The sequence below is a fragment of the Pavona decussata genome, unplaced genomic scaffold, assembly GCF_977016875.1.
Source record: "Pavona decussata unplaced genomic scaffold, jaPavDecu1.1 SCAFFOLD_300, whole genome shotgun sequence".
NCBI classification, from domain to species: domain Eukaryota; kingdom Metazoa; phylum Cnidaria; class Anthozoa; order Scleractinia; family Agariciidae; genus Pavona; species Pavona decussata.
Window position 1 is genome coordinate 2,187,808 of NW_028145697.1, and position 15,890 is coordinate 2,203,697.

At 37.8% G+C, this 15,890-nt stretch overlaps 1 protein-coding gene across 1 annotated transcript; it reads right to left on the reverse strand.

The window, feature by feature from the left end:
• Positions 1-757: 757 nt before the first annotated feature.
• Positions 758-15,804, reverse strand: LOC146454582 (uncharacterized; the record flags this gene model as incomplete). Its single annotated transcript, XM_085095339.1, has 2 exons — positions 758-1,918; positions 15,767-15,804. Coding segments are annotated over 2 exons (906 nt in total), but the record flags the coding sequence as incomplete, so codon positions are not given.
• Positions 15,805-15,890: the final 86 nt, after the last annotated feature.

The following is a 15,890-nucleotide window of genomic DNA, read 5'->3' on the forward strand; positions in this document are numbered from 1 at the left end:
TTAATTTACGGCAAAATCCAGTACAGTACAATAACAATCACTTTCAACTGACATGAAATAGGAAATACTAGAACTCATCAGAACATGCTGGTTTATAATCCAACCATAAGCCAAGTAAGAAATTTCAAGAATGTATATCATACTCTACAACTTCTACAGGAAGACGGGGGTAAGTGTGTTAGTCTGACAAAGAAGAGGTAAATTTAATACTGTCCTGGCAACAGTTTTCTCTTCAGGAAAACACAAGGTCGGTTTGACATATATAGCTGGTCCAAGACTGGAAATAGCGGTAGGGGTACCATTTAAAACTCTAACATAACTAAACCTTCAATACATCTGTTTAAACTCTAAACATATTCACCTAATCTAAAGCAACTATTATCCAACGTGTGTAGCAAACTCAATCTCAAAACTAACAGACACAATCAAGACTTTTTTTAAACACTAAATCTTGAAAATTCTAAAGAACAAAACAGAACATTGTCATCTTTGCATTTCACCACTTTATAAAGGCTAATGGCATCATGTCAATTACTTTCACAAAAATTAGTTTTGAGTAGTAAATCTTCCCAACCAGGGCCCAGTAGTTCAAAGCCGGATTAAGCTAATCCGGAGTTAACGTGAACTTTAATTCGTGTTTAATTATTAATTAATAATGATTTTGCCAAACGATTTTTATGCCCGTCAGTTTCAACAAAGACTTCCCTATACCATAACATTCTTAACAAGCGAACTGAAAACTTCTGTTAACATTTAATCATGGATTAGCGTTAATCGGCCTTCAAGCAACAGGGCCCAGGAGTTACCCTGATAACCCATGAAACAAACAACTACATTTTGAAAAAAAACAAAAGAAAAAAAAGGCTAAAATGGGCCTAGAATTTACTTTACTCAAATGTTAGAACATAATGTTTTGAGTTTTAAAGATAGTGTTGAAAATATAAGTACTCAAGTAATTGTTCCATGTATTGGACTCAATACATGGATATTCCTGCAAAACAACTGCCTGTCCACAACACCCCCTCTCCCCTGTGTGAAAATCAGTGACAATCACTGGCCTGTCATATGTTTGTACATGTGGTAAAGAATTCCGCATTCATTATGGCAGTATTCTTGGCACATCCAACATGTAAATCTCTCCTCGTCAATGGCAGATCGTTTGCTGCAGTTATGCCTCTTTAGCCTACTGCCATTGCTGAAAGATTCACTGCACAGGGTGCACTTGTGGGATGAATCACCATGAACATTTCTGTTGTGATAAAGCAAGCCAGACTTCTGAGTAAAAGATTTGTCACATTGTTTACATTTGTAGGGTCTATCACCACTGTGAATCCTCAGATGACGTTGTAAAGTTGATGAGCGGCTGAAGCAGTTGTCACACCACGTACATTTGTAGGGTTTCTCACCACTGTGAATCCTCAGATGCCTTTGCAAATGTGATGAGCGGCTGAAACATTTGTCACATTGTGTACATTTGTAGGGTTTCCCACCACTGTGAATCCTCAGATGACTTTGCAAATGTGATGAGCGGCTGAAACATTTGTCACGTTGTGTACATTTGTAGGGTTTCTCACCATTGTGTATCCTCAGATGCCTTTGTAAATCTGATGACTGCCTGAAGCATTTGTCACATTGTGTACATTTGCAGGGTTTGTCACCACTGTGAATCCTCAGATGCCTCTGCAGATGTGATGAGTAGCTGAAGCATTTGTCACACTGTGCACATTTGTAGGGTTTAATTTTCTCACCACTGTGAATCCTTAGATGAGTTTGCAAATGTGATGAGCGGCTCAAGCATTTGTCACACTGTGAACATTTGTAGGGTTTCTCACCACTGTGAATCCTCAGATGACTTTGCAAAGTTGATGAATGCCTGAAGCATTTCTCACACTGTGTACATTTGTAGGGTTTCTCACCACTGTGAATCCTCCGATGCCTTTTCAAATTTGATGAGCAGCTGAAAGATTTGTCACATTGTGTACATTTGTAAGGTTTACTGCTACTGTGTACCCTCATGTGATTTTGCAAAGTTGTTGAGCAGCTGAAACACTTGCAACACTGTTTACATTTGTGGGGTTTATCACCACTGTGAATCCTGAGGTGTGTTTTTAGATCTTGTGATTTTTTAAAAGACTTGTGATACACAGAACATTTGTATGGCCTCTTGTTACCGTGTACTTTTAGGTGACGGTGCAAACCTTGTGACTGTTTAAAACACTTGCTGCAGATGCTGCATTTGAAATCTTTCTTGCCTGTATCCTTTGAATGATCTTTCAAAAACTCTTGATAAGAGAAATGTATATAGCTATATGACAAGTACCTACAAATAAACAGCAAAAAATCACAAATGGTAACTAATGATTTGAAAAGGGATCTGCAAATTTATGCATTCTTTTTATAATCTTGGAAAGGAGAATGTAACCATTACAGTGTAGCCTGCGTTGCAGCCGGACTTGTCACTCAAGACCTATAGAGAACTCGATATAGTCCGTGAGGGATTGTATAGACTGTCTGCGATGCAGGCTATTACAGTGCAGATACTCGAACCGTGAACAGTCGAGGCTTTTCTTCGCCTTTTCAATCCGTCCAATCAGAAACTCCCTTGAAACCAATGAATCTGACCTTTTTTTAACAGCATTGAATCAGAAAAAACATGTAAAGGTCTTAGCGAGTGAGACGTTTTTTTAGTCTGTTTACATTGCAGAGAGAGAAAAAGTCAAAAAAAGCCTCAGCCGTTCACGGTTCGAGTGTCTGCACTGTAAGTGGCTGGACTGTGCTTGTACTTATATGTTCTAATTCACATTTTTGACTGTAGATTACAGCTTGCTCATAAGTAAAACATGATATTCCATGTTCTGTGTTTATTCATGCTGGAAGTATTTACTAAAAGCATTAATTATTAATAACGAACCTTAAGATCACCAAAAAAAAAAATGATCAGATATTAAACTGGTTGACTAATTTAACCACCAAAAGGTAAACTCTCAGCAGTACCAAAACAATTCTTGAATTGAACTGAACTTGTGACTCAAACTTCATTTGTGTTAGGAGTAAGCTCTGTGTTAAACCACTCAAAATGCCAACCACACCACCCCCCCACCTTTACTTCCCACCCGACCCTGGGGAAAAATTAGGTATAAACCATGCACTAAGCAAAAACAAACGAGGATCACACCCTGCATATGGGGGACATATTTACTGATATTTACTGCTTATTAATATTATTATAGGCCCCTACTAAGTGAGTGTAATGCTCTATATATATACAGAGGACAGATTCACTGTCTAAGCCATAGTATAATAAAATAAGATAAATAAATAATTAATAACTTTCACACATGTGATCCAAATTACCCTCATTTTTACTGGAGACAATGCACAGGCAGTTTGTCTCTGGCACATTGTTATCAATCCCTGCACAAGAAAAATGATACCACTTCGCATTGCAATGCAAACTGACGCGTCCTATCATGTTTTAGCCTGTGTAGCTGGCGGTATTGTAGGCATGCCCAAAATAAAGTTTTGGGGGCGGAACCGCTATTTCAAAGTCCCCCTCCCCATTCTCCTTCTCTGTGTGAAATATTTTAAACCTGATACAGAAAGGTTCATCAAACAAAGAAACTAATAAAATATTACCCTACAATAAAATTTGCACCTGATATAATATTTCTGGACAGTTGTATAAAAAGGTAAATAATTCCAAAATGATCAAGACCAGTCCATCCTGGATTATATAAAATGGTACATTTCAAGCAGACTGTAACCTTTCAATACATGTATATCCAAATTTATTTAGTAAATTTAAAACATGACTTCTTTAAGTAGAGGTTATCCAAACAATCTGATTGAGCAATAGTTATCAGATATTAAAATATTCACAGAAAGGTCACCAGCACTGAAATAAAAGAGCGACACACTAAAACAAATCTTGCCTTAATTTTGTGACAAAATATCAATTATTGGTAGTAACAAAATCTCTACACATGTTTCAATGGAGAAGAAGTACGTGGTACAAAAAATTAACCAGCCATTTGTGGAACAACTTTTCAAAGACCCTATACTCATTTCCTTTAAGAAAAGGAAAATCCCAAAATAACATGCTTGTCAAATTCAAAAATATGAAGAAGTCACTGCAAATGTTTCCATTGTTTGGAGTGGTGTAGGTCTGTCGCCTCTTGGTAATTCCGGCAAGGCTAACCCCCCACCCTTTTGTGCAAGGGAAAGGACTAAAATGTACTAATCCCCCGCCTCCCTGGGAACCCCTCTCCACACCCACCCTGAAGAAAATGGAGTACGTTAAAATACAATTACAAGTGCTTGTATCAACCAAAATATGTTTTCTTTTCTTTTGAAGTAAGAAGTCAATGCTTCAGTCTGGCCCTAAAATTGGACCAACACAATAGGCTGATAAGGCAGACATTTTTGAGCAGCTTGTGAAGACCCAGTTTCATTGTTCCTGTTTCTGTCAATCTGTCAAATGCTTTGTCTTTTTATGATGATTTTAACAATGATACAAGGGCGGATGCCTGTGTTCAGACCGTTGCATTTGGGATCTTTTAATACTGAGGAAGAAAATATAGGAAAAGGGAATAAAATGCTGCTTTGAGAGTCAGACCCTCACTCGTTTTAGTTAATTTTTTAATATTAATATGATGCCAAAATTAAAGGATACGTTTAACTAGTTATAATATATGTTTGAACAAATAAACTTGTTAAAACCATTTGTCAATTCATGTGATGCATTTTATTGAAAAGGAAACCGAGATTTGAATAATCAATGATAATCAATACTTATCAATAAAAATCGATCATAATCAATGAAAATCCAAACTCACTCAACTTTTAAGCTTCGATTTCCATCAATTTCCAATATCAATCAATTAATTATTATTGATTATATTGATATTCATCTATTATCGATTTTCATTGGTTGATATCGCCGAGGTTTATTTCAAGGTTGACGCTTTTCAAAAAGAATTTCATGGGAAATAATCTTGAAAAGATGATTGTATGACACTAGCTTAAGTTAAGTTGAAAAATTCAAAATGTATCCTGTATTTGACAAAGAAGCGGTTTTGGTCTCAGCCTGCATTTTATACCCAGTCTGCAGTCTGCAGTCTGCAGTCTGCAATCTGCATTTTATACCCAGTCTGCAGTCTCCAGTCTGCATTTTATACCTAGTCTGCAGTCTGTATTTTATACCCAGTCTGCATTTTATACCTAGTCTGCAGTCTGCAATCTGCATTTTATACCCAGTCTGCCGTCTCCAGTCTGCATTTTGTACCTAGTCTGCAGTCTCCAGTCTGCATTTTATACCCAGTCTGCATTTTATACCTAGTCTGCATTCTCCAGTCTACATTTTATACCTAGTCTGCAGTCTCCAGTCTGCATTTATACCCAATCTGCAGCCTGCAATCTACATTTTATACCCAGTCTGCAGTCTCCAGTCTGCATTTTATACCTAGTCTGCAGTCTCCAGTCTGCATTTTATACCCAGTCTGCAGTCTGCATTTTAGTACTGACCGCATCGGAGCCGCCGATTGAAAATTGGCTCAATTTCTGTCTATAACCATCGACATTCAGTTTAAAATCTTGTGATTATCGACTTTTATCGACAAATTAAACTTGTTGATTGACAATTATCGACAAATATCGAGTACTATCGACTTATCGACTTTTTCGATGATCGATTTCGATCGACATGTACGCAGAACGAAACACCGGATACAAGCCTTGAACTGATGAGCAGTGCTACCAGATTAAACAATCAAAGTAAAATTAACCGGTTTTGTTTACTTTGACAGAATGAACTCAAGGTGTTTTAGATTAAAATACCTACCTTTTTTTGAAAGCAACAACCAACGGCACCAGAAGAAATCACAACCCGCATTCTACAACCACATGAGCACATGTACGCAAAGTAAAGTCACCTGACATTCCCTACAACCACCTACCCCTCCCCAGACGGTAAGGAATTTTGAGGGGCAGCTATGCATCAGTCAATTCCAACAGTGCCCATCCCCCCCCCCCCACCCCCGGGCCGACCCCCGGGAATTAGGACTTTTTGAAAATAAACTGGCAAATGCCCCACCGCCGGGACAAAATAGTTGTTCAAATGCCCCGGGGTAATGGCTCAAACGTGTCAAAAATGTTTTATTTTCTTCGTTTCTTGTCTTACTTTCAGTAAAATCTAAGCTAATTCAGACCAAATTAAGTCCTAGCTGGGTCTTGTTTCAAGTAGTTAGTGCAAACATAGGTCATTCTACAGCTCTAGCGTCCCATTTTATGCCCTATCTAGACGCATTCAATAAGAAACTTACTGTATTTGCTGATGAATTTGTCATTAAGAAAGCGACAATGCTGTAGGGTGAAAAAAGTGAGATGGTTAAATGCCCCGGGGTAATTGGGTAGAAGGCTAATGCCCGACCCCCGAGATGGACAGTGTGGGAAAATGCCTCACTATTGCCCAGGGGGGGATGGGCACAGCTGGAATTGACCGATGCATTAGTCTCCCTCGCAGCCGTTTTAGCTGCAAAGGAAGACTAGGCAGGAGTACGACAGAGGGAAAAAAGGCAATATATTGGTTATTATGCCTGACAAACTTCTTTGTTATATGTTTTTGTTGGCATTTTTGGCCGTGCATTTTAAAGATGTGTGGGACAAAAATTGTCAAACTTCTAACAAATAGATTTTTCTTTTATTCTATCATTTTTCTTTACCATTTTTCTACGTTTTGTGATCTAGCAAAAGAAAATTAAGGGTCACCGAATCTTTTATATCGTGAAGTGAATGCAAATTTATAGGAACAACAAAGAAAGGAAGGATAGGGATGATACAGGGTCACAGGTTTTTGTTTTATCTTTTAAGGGAGGGTCATAAGTTTAATAGGTAAGGAAAAAGAGAGGGCCACGAAATTTGTTAGAGAAAAAATGAAAAATCCACCAGCACCTTCCCAGTTAAAAACGTACCTTTTATCAATTATTACCTGCGTTATCTATATATTTATTTATTTTTGTAGAGAACTAAAACGGTTAATATATGGCAAATCAAGTATTATATAACAAAAACCAGCTTCCAAACAAACTAGTAAATACCAGCAGGCATGGTTACCCTGGTTAATAATCCATCCATAACCCAACATAACACGTTGTAAATAGAAAGTAAGAAATTTTCAAGAATGTACAGTCGTAACTTCTACAGGAAAGGGAGGAAGGAGATCATCTGACAAATAGGTAGATAAATTAACAATTAGGAGCAACAGTTTTTCTCTTCAGGCAAGGTCAGTTTGGCATAGCTGATCCAAGGCAGTAACATACCTAAACCTTCAATACTTTTTTTAATTTGCATCATAGCACAAATGTACAATAAGTACTACCCTTAAACTGCAGTTTAGACTAAAGAAAACACTGAGTGCTACATTACTACCACACATAACAATGCATTTTTAAGCACTATAAAGCAGAATAAATGTATAGGAGTTAGACCAATTCCTCTATACAGTATTTATAGTTAAGTTTACTTAAAAATTCACAGAGATCTAACTCCTTTTTGTTACATGTTTTATGATACAGATAGTACTTGGCATATAGGATTCCAATAAAGTTACATGGTAGAGATACTGTTGATAGAGTTTTGCCAAAGATCATTTCTATATCACATAATGTGAAGGTAGTAGAATGCACAATTTGCCAGAACGCTTTGGAAAATCAATTTTAACATAAATAACAACCAGTTAATAATCCAACCATAAGCCATCATAACAAGTTGTGATAGAAAGTAAGAAATTTCTATAAAATATGTATATACACTACAACTTCTACAAGAAAGCAAAGGGAAAGGAAATTCCCGGCAAAGAAGTAAATAATTATTATTACTGTCCCAGCAACAGTTTTTCTCTTCAGGAAAACAAAATAGGTCGGTTTGACATTGCTGGTCCAAGACAATATAACATATAACTAAACCTAGTTCAACACAGCTGCTTAAGTTCTAAACATATTCACCTAATCAACTATTGGCCAACATGTGTGGCCAACCGACAAGCTCAAAACTAAAATACACAATCAAGACTTCTTTAACACTTAACAATCTTGAAAATTCTAAACATCAAAACGGTAGCACTTTTGTATTTCACCACTTTATAAAGGCTTATAGCATCATAGCATACATGTGAACTTTCACAAAAATTAGTTTTGAGTAGTAAATCTTACCAACCAAGAGATACCCTAATAACCCATGAACCAAAAAACTACATTTTGAAGTAAACAAAAGAAAAACAAAAGCACTAAATTACTTAAATCAAATGTTAGAAAATAATAATTATTTTTAGTGTTACAAAAAACTCTTGAAAAATAACAAGTACTCAAGTAATATTTATTGTTCCATTAAGGTGGCTTACTACAATTTTCCGGAGTGAAAGAAGGCCTTAAATCAAACTTAAGAAAGACGCCAACAGGAATTTTCTTAGAGATTTCTCCTAGTACAATAAATACAATAGATAATTTTGAGCCAAAAAATTAAATTGGCAATGCTCAAAAAGTGTTAAATACAAAAGAAGGGTGTCTAGAAACCTAAGACCTAAGACCTAAGACCTAAGACCTAAGACCTGGAAACCTAAGACCCGGAAACCTAAGACCCGGAAACCTAAGACCCGGAAACCTAAGACCCGGAAACCTAAGACTTGGAAACCTAAGACCCGGAAACCTAAGACCCGTTTTGTTTCGGGTTTCCTCCATAGTTACAGTCAATTATTAACGTCACACGTAACCAGTATTTCTGAGAATGAAATGAACATGTTCAAGATTATATGCAAATGCCGGACATTACAAAGAGCAATTCTAATGTTCATTTCATTCTCGGAAATACTGGTATGAACATTAGAATTGCTCTTTGTAATGTCCGGCATTTGCATATAATCTTGAACATGTTCCTTTCATTCTCGGAAATACTGGTCACGCGTGACGTGGATAGACTGTATAAACAGAAAAAAGTATATTCAAGATACTTGGGAAACAATGATCTCCTCCTTGTTGCAAAACTGCTAAAATGGAAGCACCGGCAATCCTGTGCAGTCGACCTCCTTCTGCGTTGAAGGAGGGATCGTAGGGATTTGAAACGCCATAGCGAGAAAACTGTACAGCACAGCGCTAGCGAAACACGAGCTTCTGAGTTAGCCGTATTGAAAAAAAAAAAAAGAATTCTAACATGATGGAATGTTAAAAGTTGCCTGCAGAAACGTCAACGGCCGTGGGAAAGGAAAATACCTTAACCGCATGCCGCTTTCAGTACGATTAAGAAACTGTTTGCGGTTCCATCGGACGTTTTCCCTATAATTCAAAAGTCACTGATTGCAGAAGCATGTACAGCTTGTGGTATATTCATTATCACACGTCTTGCTTGCCGGTAAGTCCGCCAAGTTAGTAAGTTTTCAATTGCACTAAAATTGACCAAAAAAAAACATACCCCGCATAGCTTGGAAATTAATATTGGTAAAGTTTCACCTTCCCTTTGTAGCTAAAATTTTCAATTTTTTGCTTTATTGCCTTAAAACCATGTCAAAATAAAACTATAACTTCAATAACTTTTGTTCAGTGGATTAATTTCCATTTTATATTTAACCTCTTTTAAAGGCGATGGGTCGCATGTTATCATACCGACCAACCACGATTGTTACCCACATCCATCGGCCACTTAATTTATTTATAACCCATTTCCGTGATGTGTTTTTTTAAATACAAACTTTTACACTTGATTGTTTATTCTTCCGATGACCTCAGTAGAATTTTTGAATCTCTGAATATTTTTCTTCTTGTCAACCGGCTGATCCTACATAGCAGTCGTTATCTCCAAGCGAGCGCGAAAAGCAAACGAAAGCTTTCAGGGAAATGGGGCAACAACAACTCAAAATGCAGTAGGTGGCCGGGAGGGGAGTCAACAAGGAAAGGAAACGAATCCCTTCCCACTCACTGCTCCCTCTCTCCTACTCCTCCTCTACTAACCTTACAAACGGGTCACCTTTCCTGGCTTTGGTTTGCAAGGGAAAGCGCCTACTCTTGAACCTCACTACTTCCCGGGAACCCTATGCTCGCTCACAGCCCGCTTACCGATCATAACTAGTTTCCAATCTTTGAGAAAACAAAATAGCGACAACCTCAAAAAAGCTGGACCGTAGAAGTTTTTCCCCTTAAAACCGTTCAGAGAAGCAGTTATCCAGATATGGGAAGTTGAAGAATGGTTATTATTTTTTAATTCAAAGAGGGATTCATATAATAACCTATTATACTCGGGTCTTAGGTTTCCAGGCCTTAGGTTTCCGGGTCTTAGGTTTCCAGGTCTTAGGTCTTAGGTTTCTAGACACCCTACAAAAGAACGAGTCTTAGTGTGGGCCTGGAAACTACACCTTTTAGAGTTGTCTGGCTCTAAATCTAGCAGTATGACCCCACTTCAAAATTTCAGGATTTCGAAAGTGGGAAAAAAAAAAGTATTTACAGGGACAAACCCAAAATTCTGTCAACTGGGAGAAATTTGGCAAATGACAAAATTGGGAAATTTTGCCCTATTTGAAATTCCTAAAAAAATTCTGGCAGATTTTCTTTAAAAGATGTTCATGTTTCCATTTTAAATAGTGTTTTCTGTCAACAGAAAAAATTTGAACATAGGTTGTATGGCTAGATTTGAAGAAATTAAGCCAATCTCGTACCCAGAGTCCTCAGGCTTTTTGGTCAGCGGGGCGGCGCCAGGAGAGACTCTGGGATAATGGAAAAATATAATTTTTTTGATTGGTCGTCTGCATAACAATGGAAGACCGACAGGAAGTCCGTTGGTCATTTGCGGAAGTTAACCAAACCGGAAACCCCCCGAACCAACTTCCCTGTTTTGGAGGGAGATTTGAAATGTCAAACTCGGAGCTTTGTAATTTTTGTGTGTGTGTCACGTTTTTTTTTTCCTATCGCCTCCATTTACACCAAAAATTAGAAACACTCCAATTCAAAGACGGGTTTTGAATTATGTCATTGTCAGTGCAACAATTTCTAGCCGACGAAACATCAGTCGTTTTAGCGTGGGAAGTTGCACTACTGCCATACGATGGTAAAACACGGCAAAATGCAAGCAGCTACTTACCTTGTTGTGGATGAAAATTTGGAGATGAAGAGATCTGTTGTGGAGCGAAGTCCATCTTCCCCTTCGGTTTTGCCACAAGGGAAACGCTGAACACATCTCCACGATGATCAAACGCCGCACACGAGAGCAAACGTTTCACTTTTTTCAGTCGCGGCCCATCTTGCCAAAGCTAGCTAACCACTCAGAAAAAAATCCCTTTTAGAGGCGGAGGTAATCTATTTTATTTTCAGCATTATAATGGCGTGTGGAACATTTTCTCAAATGTTGAGAGATTTTGTTTTGAGTGTAAACGTTTAAAAGTGTAAAAGGCCGTTGTTTTATAGGTTACCTTAAGATGAAAGTTAAATCTCAAATGTAATAGCCAGTACATGCAGATTTACAGTAGAGGGGCAGTTGAGAATAAAGACTTGTTGTGAGTCTGCTACTTACAACCATCTTCTCTGCAAGAAAGTCAACACATTGTGACAGTAAAGTAGCCACCCAACTTGACCTGTCAAAGAACAGGTGTAGATAATACTGAAGAAAGCTGGTCTTCCAAATGCAGATATACTTTAAAAATATTTACATTTATTTATTTCCCAACGTACAGAGACAAACAAATAAAAGAAAAGTATAAGTGGAGAGGAGGCTAAGAAACCATGGGGCTTATGAATATTGAGTCTCCTCAATCTTAAAATACAAAAGTTATAATATTGCTTGGAGTTTTTATATAACCAAACATATAATGCACACTGAGTTTTAAATTAAGATGGCAAAAATTTAAAGGTAACGATGGTTTAATTGTACTCTGTTAAAGGCTGTATATTAATATGTAAGTAAAAATGATTTAACTTTTTTAAAATGTTACTTCTGATCACGAAAATGCAAAAACTCCATTGAAGAAGGATGAGACAAGAAAACTGTGGGTTCCCTTGCAGACAAATATTCCTGTTGAGATTTCCAAAGCAATTATGCTATTGCAAAGTGTGAAATCATGCCTAAAGTACCAGTTGTTGGAAAAAAATAGATGAGCAGTGCTGTGACCTTCTGTGTTATATGTCATAAGGAAGAACACCAAGTCTTCCCTTGAAGGGTTCAATTGGGACACAATTATTATTGAGGAGATACAGGAGAAGGTCTCTGCTCGATTTCATTCTACTGCAAGTGTACCTGTTGAATATGAACATGGGAGCGAAGTACCCCCCGACCAGATGATGTTTGCACAGCCTTGTACAGAAAGTGACCACTGTCATCATATATCCTTGGTATCAAACACTCCACTTGTAATGGGGAGATTAACTAACGTAATTATTTTGGCAACCCTTCCTATCATTTCTTCATGTTATTATTAAAACAAGTTTAACACAAAGGACACTAAAATCAATTACCCACCTTAAAACGTTTCTCTTTTAATATTACTCATTTAAACAGCAAAAATATTAAATATTTTCCACAAATTATGATGATAATAATAACAATCATTATTATTATTATTATTATTATTATTATTATTATTATTATTATTATTATTATTATTATTATTATTATTAAGGAGAGAGCGCGGTCCGGCTGATTGGGGTTGGTGAAGTAATACGGAGGATAATTGGGAAGTGGGTGATGAGAGTAACAAAACCCAATGCCGTCAAAGCAAGCAGCTCACTGCAGGTGTGCGCAGGCCATAAAAGTGGGAGTGAGGCTGTTATTCATGCAATGCACAATATTTTTGACGCCAATGAAACAGACGCTGTTCTTCTTGTTGACGCCTCTAATGCCCTAAACAGAGCTGCTGCAGATCTTTGGTCAATGCAGCTCACTAGACTTGGCCCAGTCCCACCAAACATTCTGCAATATGCTGGATGACCTAGATTGTGGCATGATAGACCATTAGAGTCCAGGAAGGGCTTGAACTAAGAGTCAATAGTTGTTTTATTTTTAGGTCTTAGCTAACATTATTGTCAAGGGACAACAAATTCCCACAAGCACTGGATAATTTACACAGTTCATTACTTTTGACAGGGTGTCCAGCAAAGGTCTCAACAACACTGTGCCAATCATTCAGGATATTGGGGAGTTTGACAATAATAATTATCTGTTGTCAACACGAGAGCAGCAAGATCAGAGAAGAGATTATGTTATACTATTCAGCAGAGTGTTGGTTGAGTACTTCCCTTGCCTGAAGTCAATAATTAAAAGTGTGATACCAAATCAGATCACCATCCAGTACTGGAAAGAAATGGCAAATCCTTCAGAAATTATCAATTTACCAGTTGTACCCTTTAATCAAAATAAATTAGGTAATGTGTGTCAGTACCTGAGCTATCTGACTCAGCTCTTAGTTAAAGAGTGCACTCCACAACCAAATGAAGTTGGGCCCCACCAATTTATGTAAATTAATAATATAAACACAAATTCCCCAATCTGTTAACCCCTTCCCTGTGCTTCCTATTGTACACACCCAAAAATATGAGAACTCACATAAGATAGTTTTAATTTTACCTTGATTAAATATACAAGGACAGACTGAGGAGATTATATACATGGTATAGAAATTGACTAAGTGAAAATATATCATAGTCAGGATATCAACAGTCTCTCAACAATCACATTATAACTAATTTACTGATGAGAGGTGATGACCACTCTCTACACAGTTCTCATGTAAATACTCTGTGGTTAGGCAGAAAAGTTAACAAACCTCAACACAACTCACTGTCCTTAATTTCATAGCCTGTGCCAGGAAAAAGTTTGGTACTAGGTAGTATTGGGATTTGAATTGAATAAACCAAACATGCACTGGAATGCATTTAAAACACTGTTAAAAAATTATTACTACTTCATTTTATTTCTAGATATATAGTATACCTGGGAGCAACTCTACAGCACTAAAACCATGCAAGATGTGAGCACTCTCTATCAGATTCGTCAGAAGTTTAGTCTGAAATGTCAGCCGTCTCCTCTTCCTAACCCACAGGGGGCGCGTCCCCAGTGGGTTAGGGAGAGGAGACAGCTGACATTTCAGACTATCAGAAGCTTGGCAAAAGGAATGTCTATTCAGAAAGAAAAACTTCAAAGCTGCTCATGACATGTCATTCAGGACAGATGTATAAAAATGTGCTGATGTTTAAATTGTACTAGCTTGCAATTGAACAGATATAACATTCTAATTATATTCACTTTAAGAAAAGCGTGCACACAATTCATTCTATTGCAATTAAAAAGGGGCAAAAACAGTAAATATCAAGAGGTGATTTAAATTGTCAAATGATAACTTACACTATGTGTTCATTGAAGCAATAACTAATAAACAGACATAACTTAAACAAATCCCATTTGGAAATAAACTGTAAAGGGAAGGGCGAAGGTAATTTAAACATAAATTCAACACACAGTCAGCTGCACAGTTCTGTGAGAGGAGAAGTGATGGTTCCTTTTTATTTGTAAGTACAAAAAATAATAAAGAAATAATTGTTATTTACTTGTCTGTATGTGTTGTAGCAATGTCGAATCAAGTCCACCGTTCGCTCGCTCTTACAGGATAAAAAATCCAGTTGCTTTGATCCGCTCTTACGGGAAAAAAATTCAGTTCCTTTGATCGCGTGTAAGAACCAACTTTGGCTTTCTCGAACACTTTCAAGGCCCGATAAAACCTTCAGGCCCGAAAACATCAACACGACTGCCATTTTGGGGCATTTTACTTCCGTTTTAACCTTAAGCATGCGCACAAAGACCGGAATCCCACGTTTTCTGGGATAAGAAATTCCATTATCCCAGAGTCTCTCCTGGCGCCGCCCCGCTGACCAAAAAGCCTGAGGACTCTGGGTACGAGATTGAAATTAAGCAGGAAAAAATGGTTATTGCAACCTCCATTGAGAAGACCTCTGCGCATGCTTGTTCCGGGAAAACCCAGGTTCCAGCGTGCGCGCGCTCCAACTGGTGAGTGCATGCTGCCTTCGTGTTCAAACATTTTGCGCAAAATCACAACTCTGCAAAGGCTTTAATTAAGGCTGTTAAGGAACGGCAACCATTAGACAACACGTTTTTTTTTTAGTTATCAAGCCCAAACACAATCTAGCTACTATAAGTGCACCTCTGAAACGTACCTGGAATACCAGGAAATTTTTCCGAGGGAGCGGCCATTTTGTTTTTGTGCTCGCGGGATTTCCTCAGCTGGCTCCCGTGATATTGCCTGGCGTGATCCTTTCCCATGCCTTGGGCAGCACGCACGCATATCAAAGCTCGCATAGTACAAAAACTATAGTAAGCCACCTCAAGGGGCCTCAAAAGTTGGGATATTCCTGTAAAACAACTGCCTGTCCCCGTTGTACCTATGGTAAAGAATTCCGCAATAATTATGGCAGTATTCTTGGCACATCCAACACGTAAATCTCTCCTTGTCAATGGCAGATCATGTGCTGTGGTTATGCCTCTTTTACTACCATTCCTGCAAGGTTCACTGCACAGGGTGCACTTATGGGGTGAATCACCATCCACATGAACAGTTCTGTTGTGATATAAAGCAAGCCAAACTTCTGAGAGAAAGATTTGTCACAGATTTGTCAAAGAGTTGTAGGGTTAATCATCACTGACTGTGAATCCTGAAGTGGCTTGCAAATGTGATGACTGGCTAAAGCACTTGTCACATCGTGTACATTTGTGGGGTTAATCTCACCACTGTGTATACTCAGATGCCTTTGCAACGTTGATGAGTTATTGAATTGTATCCTGAGGTGGTTTTAAAAATCTGATGACTGGCTGAAGCATTTGTCACACTGTGTACATTTATAGGGTTTCTC